Source organism: Mus pahari, chromosome 10, assembly GCF_900095145.1.
Source record: "Mus pahari chromosome 10, PAHARI_EIJ_v1.1, whole genome shotgun sequence".
Lineage (NCBI taxonomy): Eukaryota > Metazoa > Chordata > Mammalia > Rodentia > Muridae > Mus > Mus pahari.
Window position 1 is genome coordinate 62881357 of NC_034599.1, and position 13690 is coordinate 62895046.

The window sequence follows — 13690 nt, forward strand, 5'->3', positions numbered from 1 at the left end:
ATGCCCTTTTTAATCAGTGCTGCTGTGCACAGCTGCTGTGAGTCCTTTTTGGGCACTAGTTTGACCTCTGATCTCTTCTCTCTTTCAGTCACACATAAAACTTGGTCTATGTTCACCATGTACATTACTTGTATTCTGAAATGTTGGATATAAAATAGTGAATGAAGAACATGGGCTTGAATTTAATTCAAACATTTAATTAACTTTTTAAGATTATGTAAATTTCTGATAATTCTCAGCTTGAATTAAATCTATATTACTGATATCATAAGTATACAAGTTTTAGTACTATTCAATCTAGTAAAAGGACCTGAACTTTTAAAACCATAGAAAAATAATGCTGTTAGGAGCAGAATTTTACCTTCTTTGTTGTTTTGACAGTGTCTTGCTCAAACTCTTGATCTTCTGGCCTCAACCTCCTGAATGGGAGAGCTTCCTAAATGTGGCCACCACACCTGACTTCTCTATCATAATGTACTTAACAAATTAAGATCTTTAAGAGAGAGTTTTCTTAAAAATGTCATCTCTTTATAACATATGCACACATCATTCATAGCGCATCTGAGTGATTGCAAGGCCAGTGTTCAAGCTACATTCAATGTCCACATAGCATTAGCCCAACTGAACTGTTCTCTGGTTTTACTGCACAATTTGACTTTATGGCTTTTTTATCCTGCATTAGATATTGAGGCACAAAACAGCCTATAATATTAGGATTAAAAATTGAGAGCCCCTATGCTTTTTGTTTATAGGAAAGTTCTGTTTCCTGCATGTAAGACAGAGTCGTGGGAAAGTGTATTCTAAATAAATAAGGACCTATACACACACACACACACACACACACACACACACACAATTAAACCCATTTAGTTGTGATTCTTTCATCTATCTATCTATCTATCTATCTATCTATCTATCTATCTATCTATCCATCCATCTATCTATCTTTTTTAAAATAACATCTTGCTAAATATCCCAGACTGGGCTGAGCTCTTGTAATAGCTCAGGCTAGCCTCAAACTCAGGTAATCCTTCCACATTAGTCTCTTGAATGTAGGATTTGCTAACACACTCAGCTTGACTATTTTCTTACATATACAATTTTTGGTGATTTTTTTTTTTAAACTTTAACACATTACGTAGTTTTCTTGGCGACTCTGTTGTAGAATTACTTATGGACCCATGATAATCTAAAGAAACAGGATTTTTTTTATTAAAGAACATGTAAAGAACATAAATAATTCTTAAATAGTGAATGTCATTGATTATCTCAATGTTCATGAATTATCCTTTGGTATACTGTGATGTGACTAATTAAAATTTTTGTACTAACCATATTCTAGACTCTAATTTAGAGGGTTTCCATGTTTTTTTCCCTGGGAGAAACAGTATCAGGAGCATGTTCACCTAGTGAATGGTTCCATCAAGGAGTTGTGGTTGCCCTTATTCATAACTGAAAGACAGCTTGCTAGGTTTTATCTGAGTGGCAAAATCCGTATTTATATTGCCTTAACAACGACTTCAGTGGTTCCTTTTGTATATTTGTGTGATTTTGTACATTGTGTTTTTTCATCATTGTGTATCATGCAGCACTGACCTCTGGTTTCCACTGCTTTTCAGTGCCCAGCTCTAATGAGGGTGATGTGTTTGATTTGAAGATCACAGCTGAATTAAATGCCTTTAACATCTTCATTTGTGATCAGAAGAGTAACATAGCAGAAATTAAAATACATGGTAAGTAATTCTTTTTACATAGTATATTAGAAAGGTGGAAAGATGGCTGGATTACTTTGTATTGAAAATATACACAAGCTTTGAACAAATGTACTTTGAAACTTGTTATGATTTATTCCTGACATGAGATATTCATTATCCATTAAAAAATTTTCAGAATATATCTGAGGCTTAAGGTTTTTATTATGGTTTGCTTTACAGAATAAGAGAACTTTAAACTTAGGTGAGTATCATAGTAACTATCACAGGGAAAAAATAAAAGTCATTACTCTTGCATTTTGAGCATATTTGACTTATCAAAATTAATTTGTAAAAGACATTTTAAACTTTTTTTGATTTGAGACTTCAGCCTCAGGTTATACATTAAGTTCTGAGAAGGCTGGCATGGCTCAGACCTTGAAGCTAACCACAGGCTAATGTTGAACAATTAACTTTTTGTTCCTTACTTCCCCCCCTGTAAAGGTTGTTGTTAGGGTGACATTGATAGATTTATTTGTGTGTGAACAAGTGCATCAGATGTTGTAAGCAGTTTCAGAAGATTGAAACATCAGCCATATTCAGCAAACACTACCAAGTTTTAGTTGTAGGCAGTCTCTTGTCTTTGATATAATGAGCATGGCAAACTTCTGACTTTAGATGATTAGACCATAGATATAAATTATTGTAGAAATGATTCTTAGCCATAAGGCAATGTTTGTTTCAGTTTTAAAAACACATATTTATGAAGTGCATTGGAAAATACTAAGTCTCCCCAAGTGAGTGGCTCTGGTCAAACCAACGTATAGCATAATGTTTTCAGAGAATATGTCACTAATTTATTTAAAACTTTTTGGTTTTATTTTTAAATTTTCTCAACTGTTATGTATGAGGAGTATGATGACTTAAAAGCGGTTCCACCTTTTTAGATACCACATACATGTGAGGTGATTGTGTTAACATGTTCCATAGTACTTTTCATTTCTCTTGTATTTCAGTTGTATGTTAGTGCTTTTGAGTTGCTTACAAAAAGGAAATATCTGTAAATGGTATCTTTTCTGTAGGAATGGATGCCTCAATTTCTGTGAAGCCAAAGCAGACTGATGTATTTGCCAGACTTAAGAATATCATAGTTATGAATGTTGATTCATTGTCCATTCACAAAAAGGTAATCACAAAACTGATTTCTGTGTTGTAGTGTGGCTTTTGGGGGCCAGATGCCACTATACATTTGTTATTTGTCTGACATGTTGGTGTTCATATTAGAGCTGCAGATGAAGATGGGAGGTTATGTGTAATGATTTTGAAAAGTTACTCCTCAGAAGCTCAGTGGTGGGTCAGTACTTTATTAATGAGGTGACATTTATAGAAATTGATAGCATTGGCTGATGTTGAATATCCGTGTGGCTTTTTCACCTGTCAGGCTCCTGTGCTCAGGAACTGTCCTGAGGGTCCAGGGAGCAGGCTTGTGTAGCTCTGACCTAATAACCCATTGTCTTGTAATGTCAGGCTGTCTCTATTTTGGGAGATGAAGTCTTCAGGTTCCAGATGAGTCTGTATCCAGATGCCACAGAAGGAGAGAATTATGGTGATATGTCTAAAGTGGACGGTAGACTTAGTCTCAAAGTGGGCTGCATTCAGATCGTCTATGTTCATAAATTCTTTATGTCTCTCTTGGTAAGTTCATTTCTACTTGTTTTTGTTTCTCACTGAAGTATAAGTATGGTAGCTATGTGCCTGAACCTAGATAGTTACATTTTCACTGCTGGGATGTGTTTGTTAGCCTCTCATCACCTGACAAAACGCCTGAAATAAATAGCTCAAAACAGGAATAGACTTATTTGGACTTGAAGATTAAGAGTTTTCCCTCCATTGCTGGGCTCTCTTGTTTTAGAGTTTGTGATGAGGGAGACCATTCTGAAGGAGGGTGTGTGCTGGGCAGGGCCAGTGACCTCATGGATGCTGGGGAACAGAAAGGAGAGATGGGGCCAGGTCCCAGTATAGAGCATGCTCCCAGTGACTACCCTTCCTGCCATCAGGCCATCCTTTCTAACGGTCACGGTGCCATCAGTGGTGTTGCAGCCTGCTAGTCCACTCCCCAGTACAGGTTCCTTAAGGAACATTTAGGGTTCAGACATAATGAAGGGCTGTAGACACCTCAACTCTGAACAGAGTGTTCTAACTAAGTAAACCTTTTGAATGCTGGTAAAGCAAATGGAAGTTCATTCTTAAAATTAATTATGTGTACATGTACCCATGTATGACGTGTGTGGCACTCATACCACAACATCCTGTTTGCCGTCCAGAGGAAAGCGTTGTGGAGTCAGTTTTCTTCTTCTACCTTTCATGGGTTCCAGGGATCAAATTCATGTTGCCAGGCTTGGGCAGTAAGGACCTTTACCAATTAGCTTTAATCATTGTTTTGAATGTATAATCTATCATTCTCAAACATTTTCATAGTGCTTTTAAAGTACTTTTTGATATTTTATTTTTATTTTTGTATGTATACATACACATACATATACATATTTTTTTAATATACAGGATCTCATATAGCCCAGACTGGCTTCAGGTTCACTGTCACTGTGTAGCATAGTATGATCTTGAATCCCTAATCTTCCTCCTCTACCTCCCAAGTGCTGAGAACTAAAGGTGTGCAACACTATACTCATTAGCTATTATTTTTTATGTATCTGATTGTTTGTATGATTTAATATTTTAATTTAGGACTTTTCAATATTAATTGTTTGGTAGAAAGCCAAAAAGTCATCATGCAGTTGAAAAATAAATATTGAAACTTAGAGTTTTGACTGTATTTTTGATAAACAAGGCCACGAAATTCTTAGTTTTACGGGGTCCTTACAAATCTTGGTCTGAAGAGTTTTAACCTGCCAGTTCACGAGCTCGTCATCCATTCATACCTAAACCATCATGTTTGTGTTTTTAGAATGGGTGTATCTTGTGGGTAGTGAGAGAGATGAAGTCACTCTGTATGATTAATGGATGCATGCTAAGAATATTGTTTTTAGATTCTTCATTTGGAAAATACTTTATTTTCAGTTGAAATAGAAGTGAAGTGTATCTTTGTAGTTAAGATACACTACAAATGACTTTTGATTCCTGTTAATGATTGCCAGATGATAGACAACCGTATTTGCATATCTAGTACATTACAAAACCTTCCCGAGTAAGCTGCTAAGGCGTTAGTTGCTGAGATTAAATTCTGCTCTTGCAACCTGAAAGTACAGAGTGGAGTCTGCTTTGGGATAGAGTGCTGTCCAACATCCTTATCATTTAAATTCCAGTTTAAGGTGCCTGGTTGTTCTGAGGAGAATGGTGATTAAGTCATAAATCACATTTCTCTCCTGTGTCCTCTCCATTGAGCTTCCCTTTCATTTCCTTGGGGACTGTGTCTACCTGTCATTCTCTCCTAACAGTCCACCCGTCATTCTCTCCTAACAGAGCTTCCTCAACAATTTTCAAGCTGCCAAGGAAGCCCTGAGCACAGCCACAGTCCAGGCTGCAGAGAGAGCAGCCTCCAGTGTGAAGGACCTGGCCCAGAAGAGCTTCCGGCTTCTGATGGACGTCAATTTGAAAGCACCTGTCATCACCATTCCCCAGTCTTCGGTGTCACCTAATGTTGTGATAGCAGATCTGGGCTTGATCAGAGTTGAGAACAAGTTTAGCTTGATTTCTGTGGAGCAGCTCACTCTTCCCCCAGTGGCTGACAAGATGAACATCCAGCTCACGCAACTGAAACTCTCCAGGTACATGTGTGTCACTGAGCTCTCCAGGTATATGTGTGTCACTGAGCTCTCCAGGTACACGGGTGCCACTGAGCTCTCCAGGTCCATNGCTCTCCAGGTACACGGGTGCCACTGAGCTCTCCAGGTCCATGTGTGTCACTGAGCTCTCCAGGTACATGTGTGTCACTGAGCTCTCCAGGTACACATGTGCCACTGGCCTCTCCAGGTCCATGTGTGTCACTGAGCTCTCCAGGTACACATGTGTCACTGAGCTCTCCAGGTACATGTGTGTCACTGAGCTCTCCAGGTACACATGTGTCACTGAGCTCTCCAGGTACACGCGTGTCACTGAGCTGTGGGTTGCTTTCTGTGCATTGTGATACAGTTTTTCCCTGCAGTAATTACTGTGATGATTCCTAACTCTCATTCTTTGTTTATTCCAATCAGGAGACTGTGACTGCTGCTCTCTGACCAGTGGTTAATAGCAGTGTGCTTTGTAGGGTCTGTGCAGTATGGTTATTCTTTTCATTCTTTTAAAAATGCTTATAAAGCCGGGCATGGTGGTGCATGCCTTTAATCCTAGCACTTGGGAGGCAGAGGCAGGCAGATTTCTGAGTTTGAGGCCAGCCTGGTCTACAAAGTGAGTTCTAGGACAGCCAGGACTATACAGAGAAACCTTGTCTTGAAAAACAAAAAAAACAAAAAAACAAAAAAATGTTTATAAAATTAAAATTTCCTAATGAGGAATGGGGATGGTCCACATGCCTCTGTTCCCACCTATTCAGGATGCTGAGGTGAGCGGGGCATGAGCTCATAGTTTGAGATGAGCGTAGTCAACATAATGAGAGCGTATGTCAAGATGGTAAACTCTAGTGTACTCAGTAGCATTTATTTTTGTTTTCCTAAGCTCCACATAGCTATTTATTTTTCTTTGTGGGAGAGACCTTCCTGATTTAATACAATTTAAAATGCTTGCTCCTAAACCTTGTTACATGTAGTTTTCAGTGAAGCATCCCAGAGTCCCTGAATCACAATGGGAGAGAAAGCCTTGAAGCTATTGAGGCGCAGTACTTACTCAGTTATATGAAGGGTTATTGGCAGACAGGTTAGAAATAGCTCTTGTTATGTGCTCAGTAACTTGTAGAGTTGATATGCTTTTCTCTTTGAGTTTGGAGAACCATATCTAGGGATAAATGCACAGTGAATTTCTTATGATTCAGTTTTGACAAGGTATGGCCTTTGTATACACAACATTGTCTTGGTGATCGTAGACACATTCTTCAGACCTGATTCAAAGTTTGTCTGAGTTTATTGTTTTCAATAGCTCTACATGTAAGTCTGATCTGGAAACATGTTCTAAAATAATTGTGATCACAGCTTTTAAGTGTTTAGGGAAGTGTTATAAAAGCATTTGGAACATGGCAGTCCTCATTTTAAGTAAATTTAAAAGTACGTAGATATTTATAAAAAAAAAAAAAAATCCGGGCTGGAGAGATGGCTCAGCGGGTAAGAGCACCCAACTGCTCTTCTGAAGGTCTGGAGTTCAAATCCCAGCAACCACATGGTGTCTCATAACCACCTGTAACAAGATCTGACCCCCTCTTCTGGAGTGTCTGAAGACAGCTACAGTGTACTTACATATAATAAATAAATAAATCTTAAAAAAAAAAGAATTATTAAAAAAAAATCCTCGTTTTTTTTCTTTCAGAACTGTTTTACAAGCTGATTCACCTCAGCATGACATTGAAATCTTAAAACCAGTGAACATGCTTTTGTCCATACAACGGAATTTGTCAGCAGCATGGTACACACAGATTCCAGGCATGGAGATAAAAGGCGAACTTAAGCCTATGCAGGTGAGCATGTGAACTGTGGAAAGAGCTGGGGAAGCTTGCCTTGCTGACAGCACAGTTCCTGGTGTGCCTGAAAATCAGCAGTGAGGTTGTCCTTGTCCCATACTGTCTCTTATTCCACTTTAGTTAGGTGTTTGGTAAAACCAGGATCTGGCCAATAGGGATCTACTGAAAATATCTTTCTTAATTTAGAAAATTTAATTAATTTCTTTGTTTGTTTGTTTGTTTGTTTGTTTTCGAGACAGGGTTTCTCTATTCTGGAACTTACTCTGTAGACCAGGCTGGCCTCGAACTTAGAAATCCACCTGCCTCTGCCTCCCAAGTGCTGGGATTAAAGGCATGTGCCACCACGCCCAGCTGATTAATTTCTTAATGTGGTGAAATTGTCAGAGAGTTAAAAGTGAGGCTCAGATACTATATTAAAAGAAAAGTGTTCTTTCTAGGTTTAGGAATGTTTTATTGGTGCATGATTTGCATGTATTGAGGCACAATAGCTTGGCTAGTATTACAATTTAGAAATAATTCCTTGAGCAGACATGTGCATTTATTTGGGAAGCAGCGGTATTTTTAGAGGTGTAGTTTGAGTCTGTTTGGGTTTCTGAGGTCAAGGGTTAGGAAGGATATAACTAGATGACCCCAGCAGTGTGTTTCCAGTAGATCACTTGGATAGTTCTTAGAAACCTGGGGCTCACCTCTCAGCCTTGTCCTCCAGATGTATGGAAGGGCAGTAGGTGATACAGTTTCTCACGTTGGCTAATCCGCAGGCAGGTCTGTCACCTTGGGTGACATCACAAGTAGGAGTGGATACCCAAGGAAGTTTTAAAGTAGATGCCACACTTGTTACCAGAGGTCTGGGCTTGGGATAAGCAAAAGGTTCTTGGCTATTACCTGGTGCTTTGTGTTCCCCCACCATCACCTAGGCAGGGAGGTAGACAGAGCGTGGAGAGTCTGCATGTATGTGTTTTCTACAGACTGCTGTATGTGCTGTGGGGAGGGTGGGTGGTCCAAGAAGGATGTGAAGCTTCAAAGCAAAGCTTGAATTAATGGATCTTAATAGCCTTTGGCAGTCAACTTCAGTCTAGCTGCTTCGTGTTGTTCAGCTCTCCACTAGAGAGGTGTAATATTCATGTCCTAAAGATAAAAAAGACTTGCATTAAAGAAGCTGAGAAACTTGGCTCACACAGAGCTTAAAGACTTGGAGCTGCTACAGATCTGTCTGGAGGTTTTTGTTCTGTCTTTTCATCTCACCTTTTTTGTAACGGTGAAAGGGAGATGCCACCTTCCTGGTGTGCATGATGGCTTTAGAAAGTACTCAGTAGTTGGTTAGATATGGCTATAAGAGGTAGTATTGCTGCTAAGATATGACTGTAAGAGGTAGTATTGCTTCTGCTAAGATATAGATATGGCTATGAGAGGTAGTATTGCTTCTAAGAGAAACATATTTTGTATATAGCCAGTTATGTCTGTGCCAAGAACAGAGCTACAGAGCAAGAGATCATCTCAGTTCTGGTAGAGGTCAGAAACTGAACACCTCTCTGGACTGAGCTTGGAGGGAAGCATAGTGAAGGCTCTGGTGCGGGTTAAACGAGACAGGGGCAGGATGGAGGATGGAGTGAGGCCTAGGAGAGGGTGCTGTGGTCCCAGGTCAGGCAGGAAGGGCATTGGCCTCCAGAGGATCTGGCTGCACTGGAGGCATGCATCTCTACTGATGCTCAGCACACGTGTTCTCTCTCAAAAATAGATGAATCACTCATTCATCAATAATAGCTATAAAGGCATAATACTATGTTTTTTCTTCTGTCGCATAAACAAATTATGGTGGTTTTCAGGTTGCTCTCAGTCAAGATGACTTGACAGTTTTAATGAAAATTCTGCTGGAAAACCTTGGGGAGGCTTCTTCACAACCAAGCCCTACACAATATGCACAGGAGGCTGCCCGGGTGAAGAGAGATGCTCGGACTGGGCCTGACTATCTTAAAGGTAAAGGCTGAGGCAGGCTTTTGTGTTGGTATTGAAAACTCATCATTGTTGTGTCAGCTCTCCAACACAGTGTGCTATAAAAGGTCCTACTACTCTTAGTGGTTACTGTGGAAGGCCTGCTGGAGTTGGGGCTGCCTACTAAAGTGCCCAGGAGGTTGTATGTGTTGTCTATGGTGAGGGGAGAGTCAGTTGTTCTTGCCTGCATAGTGATTATTTGTGATTGGCTTGTGGAAGCTAAATATGCTAAATTCACCAGGCACTGAGGTGGTCTACACTGAGAGAAAACTCAAAGCAGGCAGGCAGTGTAGTAAGATATTAGAATAATTCAGAGAGGAAGGATCTTGGTATGTGACCGAACACGAGGAAGGAAGGTATTCTCTTACAGTAGCAGCTTTATGCCTGGCCTTCATGGACAATAATGCTGTGAGTGCAAGACAGGTTTGGATCATTAAAGTTAAATGTCTTAAGAGCTCTGTGGCCCTTTAAATTCAGCCATTTAAAGTGCTACATGGAATATAATTTCAGTCATTTTTCTTTCTTTTCTAATTGTTTTTGAGGAAGACTCTCACTGTGTAGCCAAGCTGGCCTCAAACCTGTGATGGTTCTTCTGATTGAGTCCCTGGGTGCTAGAGTTACAGGTGTGCTCTGCTGTGCCCAGTTTTACATTTTCCTTTACTTAAAGCCATTAAGGTGGCTAGCAGATGTTTTATGAGATAGTCGGTGGATGATATTTCCACAACTAAAGCAAGATAAATACCCTTTGTGCCCATGAACACCTCTAGACTGTTCTGTGTCCTTTATGAGACTCAGGGCAAGGGGTTAACTGTTAAAGCTGCGATTACTATTATGATATCAGCATTACTTCTATAATGTAGGCAAGGCATGTTTTGGGATTCAGATAATGTGTGAAAGGTTTCTGGTTTAAGTAGAGGAGACCAGACTCCTTTGAGTTTGGGTTGTATTGGATATGGACAGGTGCTAGGTAAGTAGGCTGTCGTTAAAGTTAGACAGGGCACTGTGGAGATGAGGAAACTTAGCTGTGATCAAATTTGTGATTCTGGTTCTCACTTTCTGCTTAATGGGGCACCTGGGAAAATATAAATGTGTTCAGATGTGAATCACAAATACAGTGAAGGTTGGAACAGAAATTCTTTTCTGAAACCATGGAGCCAGAGCTCCAGGTTTTTTCCAGTCTGCAAAGCTTTGATTTTCTAGTAACTTGAGGTGACTTTCCTAAAGAATGACCCCTAGTCTCCAGAAGGATTATAGAATTGCTATATCTGAGCACAGTAGCAGGATCTGTTCTGTGTGTCCTTCCTGCCTAAAGATAGGAAGGAAAATGAAGTTCCTTCTGGGGTCCCTTCATGTCAGTATTCCAATGGCTCCAGCTCTGCTAGTTTGCTAATCTTCTCTTCTAAGATGCATCAGAGATCGTGGAGAGTGTCTTGAGCCCACAGAAAATCTTGGCCAGCCTCTCAGCTTAGGCAGGGTTTGATTTCACTGTATGCTCAGTTTCATAATGTCTTGAGCATGACCGAACCAGTTAGGACAAATGTGCTGTGGTTACTGCAGGAACTATCCTTACTTTGAAGGGTCATTTCAAAACATTGTCTTGAAATTATTTATAAGATCATTTTTTTCCTGTAGTCTACTCCTAACACTTTGCCCTTAACTAAATATATAGTGATCAGTCATTGACATTTTTATTGTCTAGTGAGTTATTTAAATATGGTGTAAATTTGGAATAACAGTTTATCATCCCAGTTTTTAAATGTTTAAAGTGATGTACCTCCATAAGTGCTCTGTGATTTTCTTACTCACACTTGAACCATCAGAACAAGAGCCAGGGGACCCAAAGCCCCCCGGGGACCAGACCGTCACTCTTCAGTTTGATTTCCACTTTGACTCTCTTTCCATCATCCTTTACAACAGTGATAACTGTCAGGTAAGGAGGACATTCCTGAGGTGAATCCTTTGCTCTTGAGAGTATTCAGCTTTTGAATGTTGGCATTTTTCATTTTAAAAAAGTTCAGTGCATCTACAAACCACTGTTTCACCTGAAAAGTGTGTGTGGGTCTGTAGGCTGCTGGGTTTCTAACCCTGCCAGGCTAAGGAAAGGTGCGGAGGGTTTCTCTCTTTCTAGGAACACAGCCACAAATGCGTTCTATCCGTCACTGATAGAGAAATTTTGCATATGACCAACAGGCCATTTGCTTAATTTAATGCATCAGTAGTCATCACTACTTAGGAAGAATAATTTAATACTGTCTTTGGAGCTTTTCATGATTATATCTCAGTCAGTCATAGATAAGCATTTATATAGTAGATCAAAGTATTTTAAAAAGCCACTTTGCATTACATAATATCTTATAATAAATATTTTTATTTTATAAATTCATTATGTCATATTTTAATGCCAATAATATGTCATATAAATGCCCATGATCTATATTTATTATAGATTTTATACCCATGTTCATGTGCATTTCATATGCTAATTTGCACTTTATAGTTTTTAGAAGTTATACAATATTCATATATTTCTATGGTTGAGCTTTGTGATAATATCTGTCATTTATGCATTGAGCTGCCTAAATCTCTAGCCCTTGGTGTTCATGCAAGCCTCAGCAAATGCCTTTACTGACAGTGAAACTTACACTCTTCATTTCACTTAAGGATGGTTGTCTGTTGATCCAGCCTTAAGATGCTGCCGCCATTTTCGGCTTCTTTCTTTATAGCCTTCCTCATTCAGACACTGCACACTATCACTTTTCTTTTGGTAAATATCCCCCATTTCCTGACATCTCTCACTGCTTTGTTTCAGGCTTTGTTCTTTAGCTCATATGTGTAGTGCAGTGGCTTCCTTTATCTGTATTAGGCAGTGGGCAATACAGTGTGTGTGTCCTTGGTGATTCTCATGGAGCCACTTAGAGCCTCTCATTTTGCTTAGAAACATTGAATGTTGTACTACATGTTCCTCACTTTATCTAAAAAACACTCATTCAAGATCATCTGTATCAGGGATTGATTGGAAATGCCTGTGTATTACAGGCATCAGCTGTGTAACAGGTTATTTTAATCAATAGTTACCCAAGTTTGTGTGTCTGTGTTTATAAGTTAAAAGCACTCTGTTTGCCAGCCGTACTATCATTCACAGTGCCTTACATTCACTGTACTGTCTGGAGTCAGTGCACATGTTGAGTAGTGCCCAGTGTGCCCAGGGTGCAGACAGATGCCTGAGCGCACCCTTGTACTCACCTGTGTTCGTGTACTCAGTGATTCTATGTGATTCTGCACTTAGAGACTTTGTGAGTTGATTTGTTTTCAAGCTTTGAGTTAAGGAATGTGTTTAAATGAACTCATGTAATATTTAAAGATCTTGTTTTCCTTTGCTTGACAAATGTACCACAGGAGTCCAGGCTTCCATTTCATAATGACAGTTTCCGTTTGGGTGAGCTCACACTGCACCTGATGGCTTCTGCTGGGAAGATGTTCAAGGATGGGTCTATGAATGTCAGCCTTAAACTTAAGACGTGCACGCTCGATGATCTCCGAGAAGGGATCGAGAGAGCGACCTCCAGGTTCGTCAACTCAGAGTTTGTTGTGCAGTTTCAGGTGGATGCCAGCGTGCCTCTGTGAGGAGTGGGACCCTCAGAAGGGTCTAGCCTTGGGTCATAGTCTCACAATCGAGTCGCAAGAGGAGACATAGCCCTCTCTGATTTCTCTGCCTCAAACTTTAAATGAAAGGGAAATTTATTAATAAAACAAAATGCCAGCTTAGCAGTGAGAGCCAAAGGAGTTTTCATTGTTGAATCCACATGGGTTGGTAATGTAGTTTTCCAGATTACTGCTAGTAGGCAGAATTATCGTTATTGTTTTAGGATCCTTAAACTCATGCATCCCTTTGTTTTCTTGCTTACTTTGTCTTTCAAAACAATTCTACAGAAGTTCTTTAATTTTTCATCAGTAATATACTCTGTAGCATCACCATATTATCAACTCATTTTGAAAAATGAACTTGTATCAGTCTGGTATGATATTTAATTTCTCAAGTTATGTGTCGTATTTTGTATTTGTGTGTGTGTGTGTGTGTGTGTGTGTGAAAGTCTATGTTGCTATTTAAACTTGGGCACCATTGACTATTTTCTGGATTCTGCTGAACCCTGTGTTTTTCAGAGAATTGAACACATAAAGAAAGTGTGCTTTCGTCTTAGCTCCAAACTTTGTCTCTGCCACTTCTTTCATGGGTATTTTATTCCCTATTTTAGGGAGGAATGAAGTATCCACATGTTGGTCTTCCTTATTCTTGATTTTCTTGTATTTTGGAGATTGTATCTTGGATATTCTAGGTTTCTGGGTTAATATCCACTTATCAGTGAGTGCATATCAAGTGAGTTCTTTT

General features: G+C 39.5%; 1 protein-coding gene across 4 annotated transcripts in view; it reads left to right on the top strand.

Moving 5' to 3' along the window:
- Vps13c (vacuolar protein sorting 13 homolog C) overlaps nucleotides 1–13690 on the top strand; it is a 155572-nt gene that overhangs the window by 86921 nt on the left and 54961 nt on the right. For all 4 annotated transcript variants that reach the window (XM_029543807.1, XM_021206145.2, XM_029543808.1 and 1 more), the window contains 8 exons: nucleotides 1620–1733; nucleotides 2774–2877; nucleotides 3219–3386; nucleotides 5172–5476; nucleotides 7164–7311; nucleotides 9138–9288; nucleotides 11124–11233; nucleotides 12700–12869. In XM_029543807.1, coding sequence (XP_029399667.1) covers nucleotides 1620–1733; nucleotides 2774–2877; nucleotides 3219–3386; nucleotides 5172–5476; nucleotides 7164–7311; nucleotides 9138–9288; nucleotides 11124–11233; nucleotides 12700–12869 — 1270 coding nt within the window. The remainder of the gene's footprint in view (nucleotides 1–1619; nucleotides 1734–2773; nucleotides 2878–3218; nucleotides 3387–5171; nucleotides 5477–7163; nucleotides 7312–9137; nucleotides 9289–11123; nucleotides 11234–12699; nucleotides 12870–13690) is intronic.